This window comes from Anolis carolinensis, chromosome 1 (assembly GCF_035594765.1).
Source record: "Anolis carolinensis isolate JA03-04 chromosome 1, rAnoCar3.1.pri, whole genome shotgun sequence".
NCBI classification, from domain to species: Eukaryota; Metazoa; Chordata; class Lepidosauria; order Squamata; family Dactyloidae; genus Anolis; species Anolis carolinensis.
Window position 1 is genome coordinate 306,159,429 of NC_085841.1, and position 13,663 is coordinate 306,173,091.

Below are 13,663 nucleotides of genomic sequence, written 5' to 3' on the forward strand. Positions count from 1 at the left end.
TATGCATTCACTGCAAGGTTGCACTAGTGAGCATCTGTATTACAGAGTCTATAGCACAGGGTGGAGGTTCAAAGAGCTTTTTAAAGATTTTTGTCTTTTTCTGTTGCAGCAACCTGTTTACGGAACTCATTGTCCCAAGAGCTAAGATTATCTTCTTTACTGGTGTTCTGCTGATTCCCCCCCCCCCCTTTTTTTTTTCCAACAAGCTTTAACTATGTCAATATCAAACAGAGTAGTCCAGGGAGAGATACAGCAGCTGATAGACACTGTTTTCTGTGCTTTGCCAGCTCATCCAGCTAGGGTAGCAAATGTGCAAAGAAAGATGGCTTTTTTTTTTTTTTTGCAATAGCCACTGTGAGCTAGTGTAACTGGAAGGGAGGAGACTGCTTGGGATGCAAACATTATTCCAAATAATGCTTTGGCAATATGTGTTCCTTTTTTGCCTTAGCAGCACAGTTAGCACTTATATCTGCAGAAAGAAAATAATTAGAATTAGGTAGGATTGGGATTCTAATTTGGATATAACGGAAGAAATCAGTGTGTTTGAGGGGGAAGTGAACAAGGAAAGGACTCATTCACATAACACCAAACCATGCTGTTGACATACACATGAACTGATCCATTGCTTTTTTAGCATTACTCTTTTTTATATATCTCTTAATTTAGTTTTCATTACCCTTTGTGCAAGTAGATACCTTTACACTGATTATGTATCTTTACTTACTTGGCATTTGGGTTAGTGGACCTCAAAGGCTTGACTGTCCTTGCCTTTCTGTCCCCTGGCTACTTTGGCTTCTTGTGTCCTGTTTTTTGTTTGTGGGACTTCCTCATTTAGACATTTATGCACAAAAATCTCTGTTCTCATGGAAGCCATATCTGCAATGACAGAGTATATGAACCCAAAGCTTTCTTCCATAGCCAGGTCTGAGGATAAATTTCCCTTAGCTGTGTGCAAATTGACACTTCATTACACTGGATTTCTGGTTCTAAATCTGCTGCTGCTGTTCCTGTTGTGTGCCTTCAAGTCATTTCTGACTTATGGCAACACTGAGGTGAATCTACATGAGGTTTTCTTGGCAGAATTTATTCAGAGGTGCATTGTCTTTGCCTTCCTCTGAGGCCAGGAGACTGTGACTTACCCAAGGCTATCTGTTGGGCTTCCATGGCTGAGTGACAATTTGAACCTGGTCTCCCAGTGTCTTAATCTAACACTCAAACCAATTTCTCTAAATATGCTACAATAATTCAAATAAATAGAATATTCTGCTAAATATCTAAACTACTCAATTATTTCCTACATGGCACTTTGAAGTAAACCCTCTTAGATCCTTACCAACTTGGATGCCACACTTGATACAGTGCCAGAAGATATTTTGCCCTCTGTTTGTCCACTAATAATTGACTCTTTTCAAGCCTGAGGATGTGAACAGGATCCTAAGAGAACTGAAAGCTTCCATTTGTCTACTAGACTGTTGCCCTTCTTGACTCATTAAAAGCACCAGGTGGGATTGGCTGATTGTGTAAAGGGAGTACAGGCTGTCCCCGAGTTACAAACGTCTGACTTACAAATGACTCATAGCTAAGAACAGGGGTGAGATAACAGGAAGTGAGAGAAATCTACCCTTTGGAAGGGAAATTCACTCATGAAAGAGTTATCATGGCAAAAAAGCTGTCTCCACTGACACTTTATTGCCAATCCTTGTTTCCACAACAAGCCTTTTTTTTTCTTCAAAAGCAGCTATCACTGGGACAGGAAGTGAGGTGAAAACAGGGACACAGACAGCAAAACAAACACTACATGGGTTTTAAAGCCTTCTCTATGCTATCCAAATATATATGGCTGGAGTTACACTTAAAAACGTACCTGTTTCCACTTACACACAAATTCAGTTTAAGAACAAACATACAGAACCTACTTGGAGTCTGCCTGTAGTCAATGTCCATTCACAACAGTGCAGGTTTCCAACATGTCCATAGGAGCCAATATCCATCATTCTGCTTTTGAGCAGTTTAAAAGTACATGTGATGGACTCCCAGCTGCGGGGATCCCTAGACGAAATGGATTATCTTGATCCATAGCCATCTGGTTTCAGGCCTGATCAGGGGACAGAGATGGCTGTAGTTGGCTTGGTGGATGACCTAGAAAAGAAGAGTAGGCCCTTGATGTCTCTGCTGGATCTCTCAGCAGTTTTCATTTGACCGTGGTGTCCTTCAGAGCTGCCTTGCATAGATGAGGCCTGGAAGCACTATTTTAACAGTGACTGTATTTCTTCCTGGAAGGATGAGCCCTGAAGAGCAGACCTCAATTTGACTCCATGGCCATTGTCCCTTGGATCATCCCCAAAGCTATTTATGATTCTGTCAATGCCCATTCCTCGAGGTGCCTGACCTGACCACAGTGTTACATCCCTTGGTTGCATCTCAATTGGATTATAGCAATGCACTGTGCGAGATTGCCTTTGAAATTTTTTTGGAAACTACTGATGGTAGAAAGAGTAATTGCCTATTACAGGGAGTAGTTATAGGAATCATACAGCTCCCCTGCTCTAACTACTCCAACAGCTACTGATCTATTCCTGGGAATAATTCAAACTGCTAGTTATTACCGTAAAAGCCCTATGTAGCTTAGGACCCGGCTTTCTAACATCTCTCGCTATGAGCCCATTCAGGCCCTGAAGTACACTGGAGAGGCCCTTCTTTCATTCCCACTACTTTCATAGGTATGGTTAGTTGGAGTACAAGATAGAGTCATTTTGGTAGTTGCTCCTAGGCTTTGGAACTCCCTCTCTAGGGAGGCCAGAATGGTCCTCTTCTTGCGACCTTCAGTTGGCTTTTAAAACTGACAGCTTTTAAGGAACGGGCTTGCAATGCTGTATAGTTTACAGTATGTTGTGCTGTGTTAAGTGCTTTTTATACTTGTTAAATGTGTGTTGTAAACTATTAAAATATGGTTAATAATTTAGTTCTATTCCAGTATTGCCTTTTTGTTTATTTTTAACTGTTTTGTTGTTTTGATTTGGAAAGTGCTTTTAGTTCTTGGGGGAAAGTGGGGTATTATTGCCTTACCTATTTGATCTCTGGTGTGATAAGATGTTCTGCCATTATTTGTGTGTACTGAGGCTTTAACCTCTCTCCCCCTCCTGTCTTACAGAGTTCCTGCTGGGGACTGTGCGGAAGGATGGCAGCTGCAGAGCCCCTGACTGCATTCTCCCGCTGGTACCTCTATGCCATTCATGGCTACTTCTGTGAGGTGATGTTCACAGCCGCTTGGGAGTTTGTAGTTAATTTCAACTGGAAGTTCCCAGGCGTCACCAGTGTATGGGCCCTCTTCATCTATGGAACCTCTATCCTCATTGTAGAAAAGATGTACCTGTACCTGAAGGACAAGTGTAACATACTCCTGCGCTGCCTCATTTATACTTTGTGGACGTATGTTTGGGAATTCACCACTGGCTTCATCTTACGCCAGTTCAACGCTTGCCCTTGGGACTACTCTCAGTTTGACTTGAACTTCATGGGCCTCATAACTCTGGAGTATGCAGTTCCGTGGTTCTGTGCGGCAATTATCATGGAACAGCTAGTCATCAGGAACACCCTGCGTTTGCGCTTTGATGAGAATGCTGAACCCGGGGTCCCCAGTCCTACTGTAACCTTGGCCAATGGCCATGTGAAAACTAATTGAAAGGTGAACTTGAAGTGATGCTGTGAACTTTCCTGCCCCCTCTGTTGAAGACTTGCAATGACGGCCTCCAAAAGAAAACTTCCTGTATGATAAACAAACCTCCTAGATTTGGAGGTATGCATGAAAAAGTTGAATCAATAGGTTTTCTATGGAATTTGCCCTTTTTTCTTTCTTAAACAAGTAGCACAGTCAGCTATCTGTTGGCTAGATACTTTGACTTGTAACTTACTGTGAAAGCAGTCCTGTTACCTGCATTTTACTGCATAGGGGTGGGGTGGGGTGATAAGACAAATGCTAGTCAACTTTTACAAAATTACAAGTTAGTGGATTGACACATATGGCCCAGTTAATGTAGATTTGGCTTCTATTCCGTTGGGCAATATTCAGGTGCTTGCTTGCAACCAATACCTCCCATGGGACCTGAGATGCTACAGGGTCAAGGAAAAACCAACTGCTGCTGAGACAGCCCAACAGTGGCAGCCTTCTGGGGAGGTAAAATTTGCCGTCTTGTGTGCTCCTCCTGAGGCTTTTTTAAAAAAACGATTGCACCACCACATATAATATTATGGTGCTGGACATCTTGCTGGATTTATATAAAATACACACTTTTTGAACCATCCATTGTAATGCTCGCTCAAGAGCCTGTCCTCTCATTCATTCATATATATATATATATATATATATATATGGATATATATATTTTTGCTGGATGAATGATAGCATTCCTGTACAAGCTGCATTTTGGCCAAGTAGTTAAAAGTGGGAAAGAAGTATGGCCGAAGTCTTCCCTGCCTCCTGTCCTTACACTTTGTAGTGGAACTCAGTAGAAGGGCTCCTCCAGGTCTGATCCTTGCAACTCTCAAAGTAAGTGTTCTCCGCAGCTGAAAAATGCTCTGCCACTTAATGCTGCTGTTGTGGATCATCGGCGAGCCCTGGTGTCAACGAGACCTGCCCTCTTTGGGATTTGGAATCCTGTTAAACAGACTGTTGAATGCTTGTGCGTATTTTGGTTTCTACTGCATTTTCTCTGCACCCTGCCTACTGTATCCAGTATGCTAATCACAGTGTTAACGGTGCAGCAATTAACCCTCTTCTTCATCAGGTTATTGATGAGTAGCTGCTGATGACATCCTATTGCTTCAGCGTGAGGGGCACTGAAGAATTTTTCTCCAGTATCTTCCAGATGGGCTGTGAACAGTTTTCTGCACGTTTTCTAGAACTTGAGGCAAACTTCCCAAGGGGACATGGCTTTCTTGTATTTTGCAAGAAGTAGCAATCATAAGGAAAATACTTTTCATCTGGCACCCATCAAAGGATGTTTTGTCAATCCTAGAGTAAAAGAAAAACAACAAATCCCAACCTATCTTTTTTGGGATAAGTGGGTTTGTTGAAAACAATTAGCATCCAAGAGCCTTAAGAGGAGGTCATGCTTGTGATTCGGCCACCTGGGCCAGAACAGTTCCATGTATCTGAATGGAATGGAATTGCACTAGCAACAAGCTTGACTTGTGATGTGCATTTCCTCATGTGGTCGGTCCCAAAGCCCCTTCTGCATTTGAAGATATGGATGATTTCTTTGGCTGACCACTGACTGTTTCATCCACCTGGTAATCAGCTCAAACAGCTGTTCTTTGTCCTATTGAGTTCCATTGAAGGGGAAACAAAATACACCCAGAGAGAGAATGTATCCATACTACATTGTTTTAGCAGTTTGATCCCATTTTAACTGTCAAGGCTCCATCCTGTAGAATCCTGAGATGTGTTATTTGGTGAAACACCATTCTGCTAGAAAGCTCTAGTAAACTACAGATTCCAGGATTCCAAAGCAAGAAGCCATGAGTTAAAGTATCATAGCATCATACTGCTACAACTGTGCATTGCCGACGACCTAAAAGACATCTGGTCATCCTGAATGGATTCTACAATGTGTTATACATGAGAAAAAGTGTAGCATTAACCTGTCTTGTGTTTTCAGAGTGTGATTAATTTATGTCTCCCCATTTCCCTTCAGGTGTGACATCCATTGCTGGCAATGGATGGGCAGGAGCACTGCCAGCAGACTTTTAATCAGGTCTGCTCTGTGGTTAACAGTGTCTCCTGAAATACTCAGCACTTAGCAAACAACCACACAGATTAACAGTCTCTTTTTTAGTTAGTCAGATTTTTAAAATCACGATCGAATCAATCTCTGTGTGGTGTGGGGGCATACTTGATTTATTGCTTAGCAGTCTTGCAACACTAGTGAATTGGAGTGGAAATAAGGTGGATGGGAAACCCGCTGTTTCTGGAGTCATGATTTGAAGCCTTCTTACAGTTCAGTCCTATACATGTTTACTCAGCAGCATGCCAACTTGAATTCATTGGGCAGGAACTGGACTCAATGACCTCCAAGGTTTCTTCCAACACTTTGTGATTCTAAGTGGGCATAGGATTGCAGCCTTAATTGATATCGGGATGCAGTGAATACTGTAAGGAGAAAACACATTTTCTTGGCATCCCACATCTCTAAACTGCTGTTCTGTTCTCTCAAAATAAATTGGGAAGATATTGGATGCTGGCTGTGTGGCTTCTCATGAAAAACTTTTTAGAAAACACTAAAAGCAATTTTCCTCCAAATGTTCCATGATTGAGGGAAAGATTGAGGGAATAGTAAAAGTAGAAAATGGGCTTCTCTTACATTTCTTGGTAATTTTGTTTTGTGAAGCATCACGTAAGACTCGGTAAGTACTGTCTTGCCACTTTTAATGCTGATGACTGATTTCCAATGAGTAGATGTCCAGTTTTATACTTCTCCAAAGTACTGATCTTTTAAATGGGCTTGTAAAAGCATGAAAGGAAAATGTCTAAAAATAGCAAAGTCTCAAGGGTTACATTTTTGTGCAATTAATAACACAGTCCCATGTTCTTTGGGTAACTCTAATCTCCTCCTAAATGGCACCATTCTTTAAAGGCTGGTAAGTAGTTGTTTACTTACACTGAAGAACAACATCTAGTCTTTAATCTGCTGACACCTCATAGAAATCAGCTATGTTTCCCCATGATGTACCAGAATATCATTTCCTAAAGTTTATTTTATGCCATTTTCTGTAATTCATATAGCATAACCATTTCCTCAAGGAGCTCCGATTTTCACAAACACATGCACTTTATTTACACTTGGAACATGGGGAACTGAACTGAGCTCAAAAGATCAATATTTTCCCATGTAATGTCCTCCAGATAACTTTTTGACTATATGACCTTTCTTTGACATTTTCTCCCTCCTCTGTAAGTCATTGTATGTGTCAGCCCTTCAGATCTCTTCACTTAGGAGGAAGTTCCAAATGTGCAGCCACATACTTCTTTCATTTCCTTTATGTTTATTTTCTCATTATTTCAGTTCATGTGATGGGGGTGGGTGGATGGGAACTCCTACTCTTATAACTGGTTTGCTTAAACTACATAGCAATGGCCACACTATTGACAACTGTAGCCCAGTAGCTGTGCAGTGGAGAAGCCACTGGCATCTAAAACACACAATAAAACGCACACAGTCCTCAGTTAAATGTTTGCTTGTATGTGTATCCTCCTCAATAGATTAAAGTTGCCTGTTTTAATTCACCAGCAATAAAAAAAGGTGTGGTTTGTTAGCTTTGCCTTTGCTCATGCGGAAAGGGTGGCTCTATTTGATTTGTTGCAGACGTGGTGGTGGAGGATGGACCTATTATAAACTTGTCTAACAAAGCAGTTTTCAAACAGTTTCCTCCACACATAGATGATATGCCTTAGGCAAGACACTTTCAGTTTCATTTAAAAGAAGAAAGAAGGACATGAACATAACAACAACAACAACAACAACAACAACAAAACCAACATTTGGATTATATGGATTATCAAATCATCTTATGTTCTGGATGAACAAGAGAATTCCATGCTCCATGCTTCACAGACAATGGATGAATCTTTCTAGGACTTTTCCAAATGCTATGCTTCTACGTAGGGGGTGGAGGCACTCTTTGGAGAACGTATGTTTCTTTTAAAATCTGAGGCAGAGAGTGTGTGATTCCCCAAGGTCAGCCAGTGAATTTCCTTGGCCAAATGGGGAATTCAACTCTTGTCTTCAGAGTCTGGCTCTGCAAGAGATTTAAAGGCAACCAAATCCTAGCACATTCAGATGTAGTATTCTGAAAGTTCTAGAACCGTGGTGTACAACTTTTGGTCCTCCAAGTATTTGGTCCTCCCAGAAGCCTTGCACAGCTTGTCCAATGTTCAGGAATTCTTGGAGAATCAATGGTTGGACACCACAGTTTTAGAACATCAAAACCACAAAGCCCCCCCCCCCCCCAATCAGCCCTCCATATTAGCTGGAACCCCTGTGACAGTGAAAACCCTCAAATGAAGTAATTGCCTTTTTTAAAACCTAAGATAATACCTCTCTTGGAATTTCTAGGTCTCTCAGTTGACCATAGTATTACATTAGAGGACCTGGAGAATCCTAGAGAGGTGCTTTTTATAGACATCTCTAGATACTCCAGTATAACTAGTGGAAGTTGACTATAGAATCACACTAGAGGACCTATAGATTCCTAGACAAAACATTTTAAATCAAATTGTGAATAATCAAAGCCACAAAAGTCAAAACCACAAATGTGGAGGGATGGCTATTTAACCAAGCTGTATTACAAGGTAGTAAATCCCTTCTTCAGAGTAGCTGTCTTGTTCAGAAACAGGTGAAATGTTCAGAACCTGTGTGAAATCAGAATTCTAATTGTGTCACATTCACCCATCCCTAGGATATATAGGACTTGTCCATAATAAGGCTTCTATACTAGAAGGTCACCATATTAAATAATCATCCTTCTTCAACTGTAGGGATCTCTGGTGCTGCAATTAAATATTCTCCATTTCTGCTTACAAAATTGCCAGCCACTCTCATGCCTGCCAATTCCAATCTCTAAGTGAAAGTTAGACTTTGCTCATCTGACTAATTTGGTCAGGAATACTTTGCAAATATGTTATTTCTAGTCTTCCTGATTTCGTGGAAACTCTCTGGTTTACAAAGCATATTCAAGGTTTTTTAAAATGTTTTTCTGAACATAAGAGATTGCAATTTCTGGTGGGCAGAAAGATTCGTTGGTAATGTTCTTAGAATGATCTCTGTAAACTCATCTCTTATTTCCCATCTGATGTATGCCGTGACTTCCAAAACAGGTGAGATGGCTGCTGAGTGCCGCAAACACTTCTAAAATCACAGCTGAAAGCACACATGAAAATCTTTCCAGGACCAACACAACAGGGTGCTTTTTCAAGGATAAATGAGCTTTTCTCCCTCCTCCATCTGGACTTTTATCACACCACCCTTCTATTTCACTACAATCATATTAGGGCAGGGAATGGACACACCAATTGTCCATTTCAGTATTGCAAGATTTTGTTCCTGTTTTTTCCCATTTTCTTTACATACATGTTTGACATATTCCCAGATTTTTTTCTATAAACTGGCACAATCAGAAAGTTTAAATACCAGCTTCTCAGGTTTATTTTCAACCAGGATTAAATTGAAAAGAACAGCAACAAAATCTGGGTCCTTTGCGCCAGTCTGGGTGTGCCATAAGGGTTTCAGAATATCCTTTTATTTTTTCAGTCTTACCCTAAGATTCCAGGCATTACTCTTGGGATTTTCTACATGACAGCCAGGATGATAATACTGAATTATCCTTTCCCCTCACAGATTTATTTATATATAAAGGCATTTATCAGAAGGGGGATTTTTTTTAAACTTCTCACATTAAGCAAGCAAAACTGAAGCTACTGATTGTCCGGTTGTGCCAAACGGATGCAGAATGAGCAAAATTCATGACATAAGTGTTCCATTAGTTAACACGAGTATGCAATTTTCCCCCCAGGAATAGTTAAGGCCTGATTTCATAATGTTAAAATCTTCAAATTTGAGCAGCAGTTAACAAAGCCTATATGGACATTACTTCGGTTCCATGCTCTCATTCAAGATCAGATAAATTCCTGTCAACATATAATGGTAATTTTAAACATTTATGTTGAAGGGTAACTAATATTGATGATATAAACTTCTAAATGGATAAAATGAGAAAGGCAGAATCAAATATTGTATGTCACCATATATGTGGGGGGAATACTGTATTTCACCGCATAATAGTCGCTACAGCACAATAGTTGCAACCCCATTTTTTGGCCCTTTCAATTTGTATTTTTGCTTTCTTTGAGCAATAGTTACACCCTTGATTCATTGGCCCAAAGTACTCACTGAGTGAAGCTCTGTAACTGGAAGGGGCATTTGCACACAAGCGAGTGAGGCTCAGTCAAGTGAAACCCTGTAGCTGGAAGGAGGGCAGACACATGGGCAAGTGAAGCTTCTGGCGAGAGTGAAACGCTAACCAAGTGAAAGCATTTTAACTGGATTTGTTTTACCACATAATAGTTGTACTCCCCCCTTTTCAGCCGGATTAAAATGTGACTATTATGCAATAATGCGGTATGTTACTGGACTGCGTATGGATACGCAAAACTGTAATATATATTTACTAATCCTATTAAATGAAGGACTTCTGGCCCAAGCATACCATAGGGTTATGCTGGAGGACCTAGAAAATGTCTCGAGATGACATATTTTATGGGATGTGCATAAATTAAAACTGCGGATACTGGTCCTATGGATTCAGGGGTCATACTGTATAGTAAATCAGCTTACTATCAATGTAATTACTTGATAAATGTATTTTTTTCCTGATACTGTTAGCCCTCTATCCACAGATTACCCACAGAATCTGTATCCTAGGATTCAACCATCTAAGTTCTGAAAATATTGATTTTGCCATTTTATATACAGGCTGCCATTTACTACATCATTGTACATAATGGGACATGAGCATCCACAGATTTTGGCATCTACAAGGTAGTCTGGAAACAAGGGCCCACTGTAATATTTTCCTCAATAATTGATTTATATTTCAATAAAAGGGTTAACATAAACAATTGAGTCATAAAAATCCTTATATGGAAAACATAGTGCTGTCACTTTAGAAATGCAAACGGCTACAATGATTTTTTTAAAAAAACAACATTAAAGATGAGTGCTAAATCAGAGAAAAGTTTGGAGATATAGACCCTAGATGAATTAATGGCAGCCAGCCCTGAAGTACAGTCATTGACCACAGCATAATTATTTGTGATTAATTATTTACTAACACTAGTGGGAGTCAGCAATTTAGGAAAGACAATCACAGATCTTTGCTGATAAAGCCTAAAAACTACAAAGGGAAGAGAGAGAGTATATTAGAAATACTGCAACAAGATGAAAAGGAAGAACATCAGATGATCACAACTGATCAGAAAACAAAGGGTCTACCTAGTCCACCATCCTATTTTGCAAAGTGGCCAAAGTAAGAGGAGAATTAAAACTTGACACTTGAACTTGGATATCAATTAAATAAATACTCTCTCATTTGTCTTTCATTGCCCTCCTTTGAAACTGAAACAGTGTGACATCCCCAAGGTTGGCTCCATGTTCAAACGAGAATCTGAATCCCGGTCTTCCAGAATACTTGAGCATTCAAAGTGTTGCACAACACTGGCTGAGTAACTTATTTATTAAAATATTTATTCCTGCATTTTCTTGAACTCGCAGACAAATAAAATAAATCAGTACATTTTAAAACAATATAAAATTTAAAACAAAATAATTCAAACAGATTAAAACATATTAAAAACTTATGTCAAAACATGTCAACTTTAAAATAGTTAAAAAACCTTGAATTTAGGAAAAAAAGAATTAGGTTCAATGTGTTGTCGAAGGCTTTCATGGCCAGAATCACAGGGTTGTTGTATGTCTTTCGGGCTGTGTGGCCATGTTCCAGAAGCATTCTCTCCTGACGTTTCGCCCACATCTATGGCAGGCATCCTCAGAGGTTGTGAGGTATGGATAAACTAAGTCAGGAAAGGAAAGAATATATATCTGTGTAGAGTCCAAGGTGTGGCAAGAGTTCTTTGTCACTGGGAGCCAGCATTAATGTTTCAGTTAATCACCCTAATTGGCACTGGAAATGTTTTGTCCCTTGCCTGGGGGCATCCTTTGTTCAGTCAAGTCCTCATTGTGTTGGTTCCCATCTACTGTTTTGATTTTGGAGTTTTGTAATACTGGTAGCCAGATTTTGTTCATTTTCATGGTTTCTTCCTTTCTGTTGAAGTTGTCCACATGCTTGTGGATTTCAATGGCTTCTCTGTGTAGTCTGACATGATAGTTGTTAGAATGGTCCAGCATTTTTGTGTTCTCAAATAGTATTCTGTGTCCAGGCTGGTTCATCAAATGCTCTGCTATGGCTGATTTCTCTGGTTGAATTAGTCTGCAGTGCCTTTCATGTTCTTTGACTCTTGTTTGGGCGCTGCGTTTGGTGGTCCCTATGTAGACTTGTCCACAGCTGCATGGTATCCGGTAGACTCCTGCAGAAGAGAGAGGATCCCTCTTGTCCTTCGCTGACCGTAGCATTTGTTGGATTTTCTTTGTGGGTCTGTAGATAGTTTGTAGGTTGTGCTTCTTCATCAGCTTCCCTATGCGGTCAGTAGTTCCCTTGATGTATGGTAAGAACACCTTTCCTCTGGGTGGATCTTTGTCTTGACTCTCATGGCTTGTTCTTGGCCTTGCAGCTCTTCTGATGTCTGTGGTGGAGTATCCATTGGCCTGTAGAGCCCAGTTTAGGTGGTTGAGTTCACCTTGGAGGAGGTGAGGTTCGCAGATTCTTTGTGCACGGTCTGTCAGGGCTTTGATTGTGCTCCTTTTTTGACTTGGGTGATGGTTGGAGTTTTTATGAAGGTATCTATCTGTATGTGTAGGTTTTCTGTAAACTGTGTGGCCCAATTGTTGATTGGGTTTGCGGATGACCAGAACATCTAGAAATGGCAGTTTTCCTTCCTTTTCTTTTTCCATGGTGAATTGGATGTTTGGGTGGATGCTGTTAAGATGGTCCAGGAACTTGCTGAGTTCTTCCTCTCCATGGCTCCAAATTGTGAAGGTGTCATCTACGTATCTGAACCAAACAGTTGGCTTTTTTGGTGCTGTTTCTAGGGCCTGTTTTTCAAAGTATTCCATATAGAAATTTGCTACTACTGGGCTGAGAGGGCTCCCCATGGCCACTCCATCCTTCTGTTCATAGAATCCAGTGTCCCACTGAAAGTAGCTAGTGGTGAGGCAATGGTGAAACAGGGCTGTGATGTCTTCTGGGAAGTTTTGTTTGATTAGTGTGAGGGTGTCAGCTACTGGGACTTTGGTAAAAAGGGACACCACATCAAAGCTGATCAGGATGTCCTTGGTGCTTAGATTGAGGTTGCTGATCTTTTCTATAAAGTGTGTAGAGTCCTTGATATAATGTGCAGTGAGCCCAATGTGGGTTTGTAGCTGTGTAGCCAGAAATTTTGCCAGGTTGTAAGTCGGCGATCCAATGGCACTTACAATGGGTCTGAGTGGGATGGAGTCCTTGTGGATTTTGGGGAGTCCGTAAAGCCTGGGTGGGAGGGCTTCTGATTTGCACAGCTGTTGGCGTATGTCAAAGTTAATGGAGGAGTTCTTGATTAGAGTGTTCGTTTTTCTGGTGATTTTGTTAGTGGGGTCTTGTTTCAGTTTCTTGTAAATTGTGGGATCTAGAAGTTGTCTGATTTTTTCTTTGTATTGTTTTGTTTCCATGATTACTGTGGCATTCCCCTTGTCAGCTGGAAGAATGATGATTTCAGGATCTGAGTTGAGATCTTTGATGGCCTGTCTTTCTTTTCTCGTTATGTTGCTGGGGGGGGAGTTTTGCATTTCTCAGGATCCTTGCTGTTTCCATTCTTACCTCCTCTGCTTCTTCCTCAGGGAGCTGGTAAATTGCTGATTCAACATTGGCAATGATGTTTTCTACTGGGATCCTGGTGGTGGTGACTGCAAAATTTCCTCCTTTTTCTAGAATGGATACTTGGTCTTCAGTGAGCAAAGCC

At 40.6% G+C, this 13,663-nt stretch overlaps 1 protein-coding gene across 5 annotated transcripts in view; it reads left to right on the forward strand.

The window, feature by feature from the left end:
* Positions 1-7,282, forward strand: part of tmem229b (transmembrane protein 229B) — a 58,944-nt gene extending 51,662 nt beyond the window's left edge. For all 5 annotated transcript variants that reach the window (XM_008116966.3, XM_062968050.1, XM_062968049.1 and 2 more), the window contains one exon: positions 3,152-7,282. In XM_008116966.3, the coding sequence (XP_008115173.2) occupies positions 3,152-3,682 (531 nt within the window). In that variant the 3' untranslated portion in view covers positions 3,683-7,282. The remainder of the gene's footprint in view (positions 1-3,151) is intronic.
* The last annotated feature ends 6,381 nt before the right edge of the window (positions 7,283-13,663 follow it).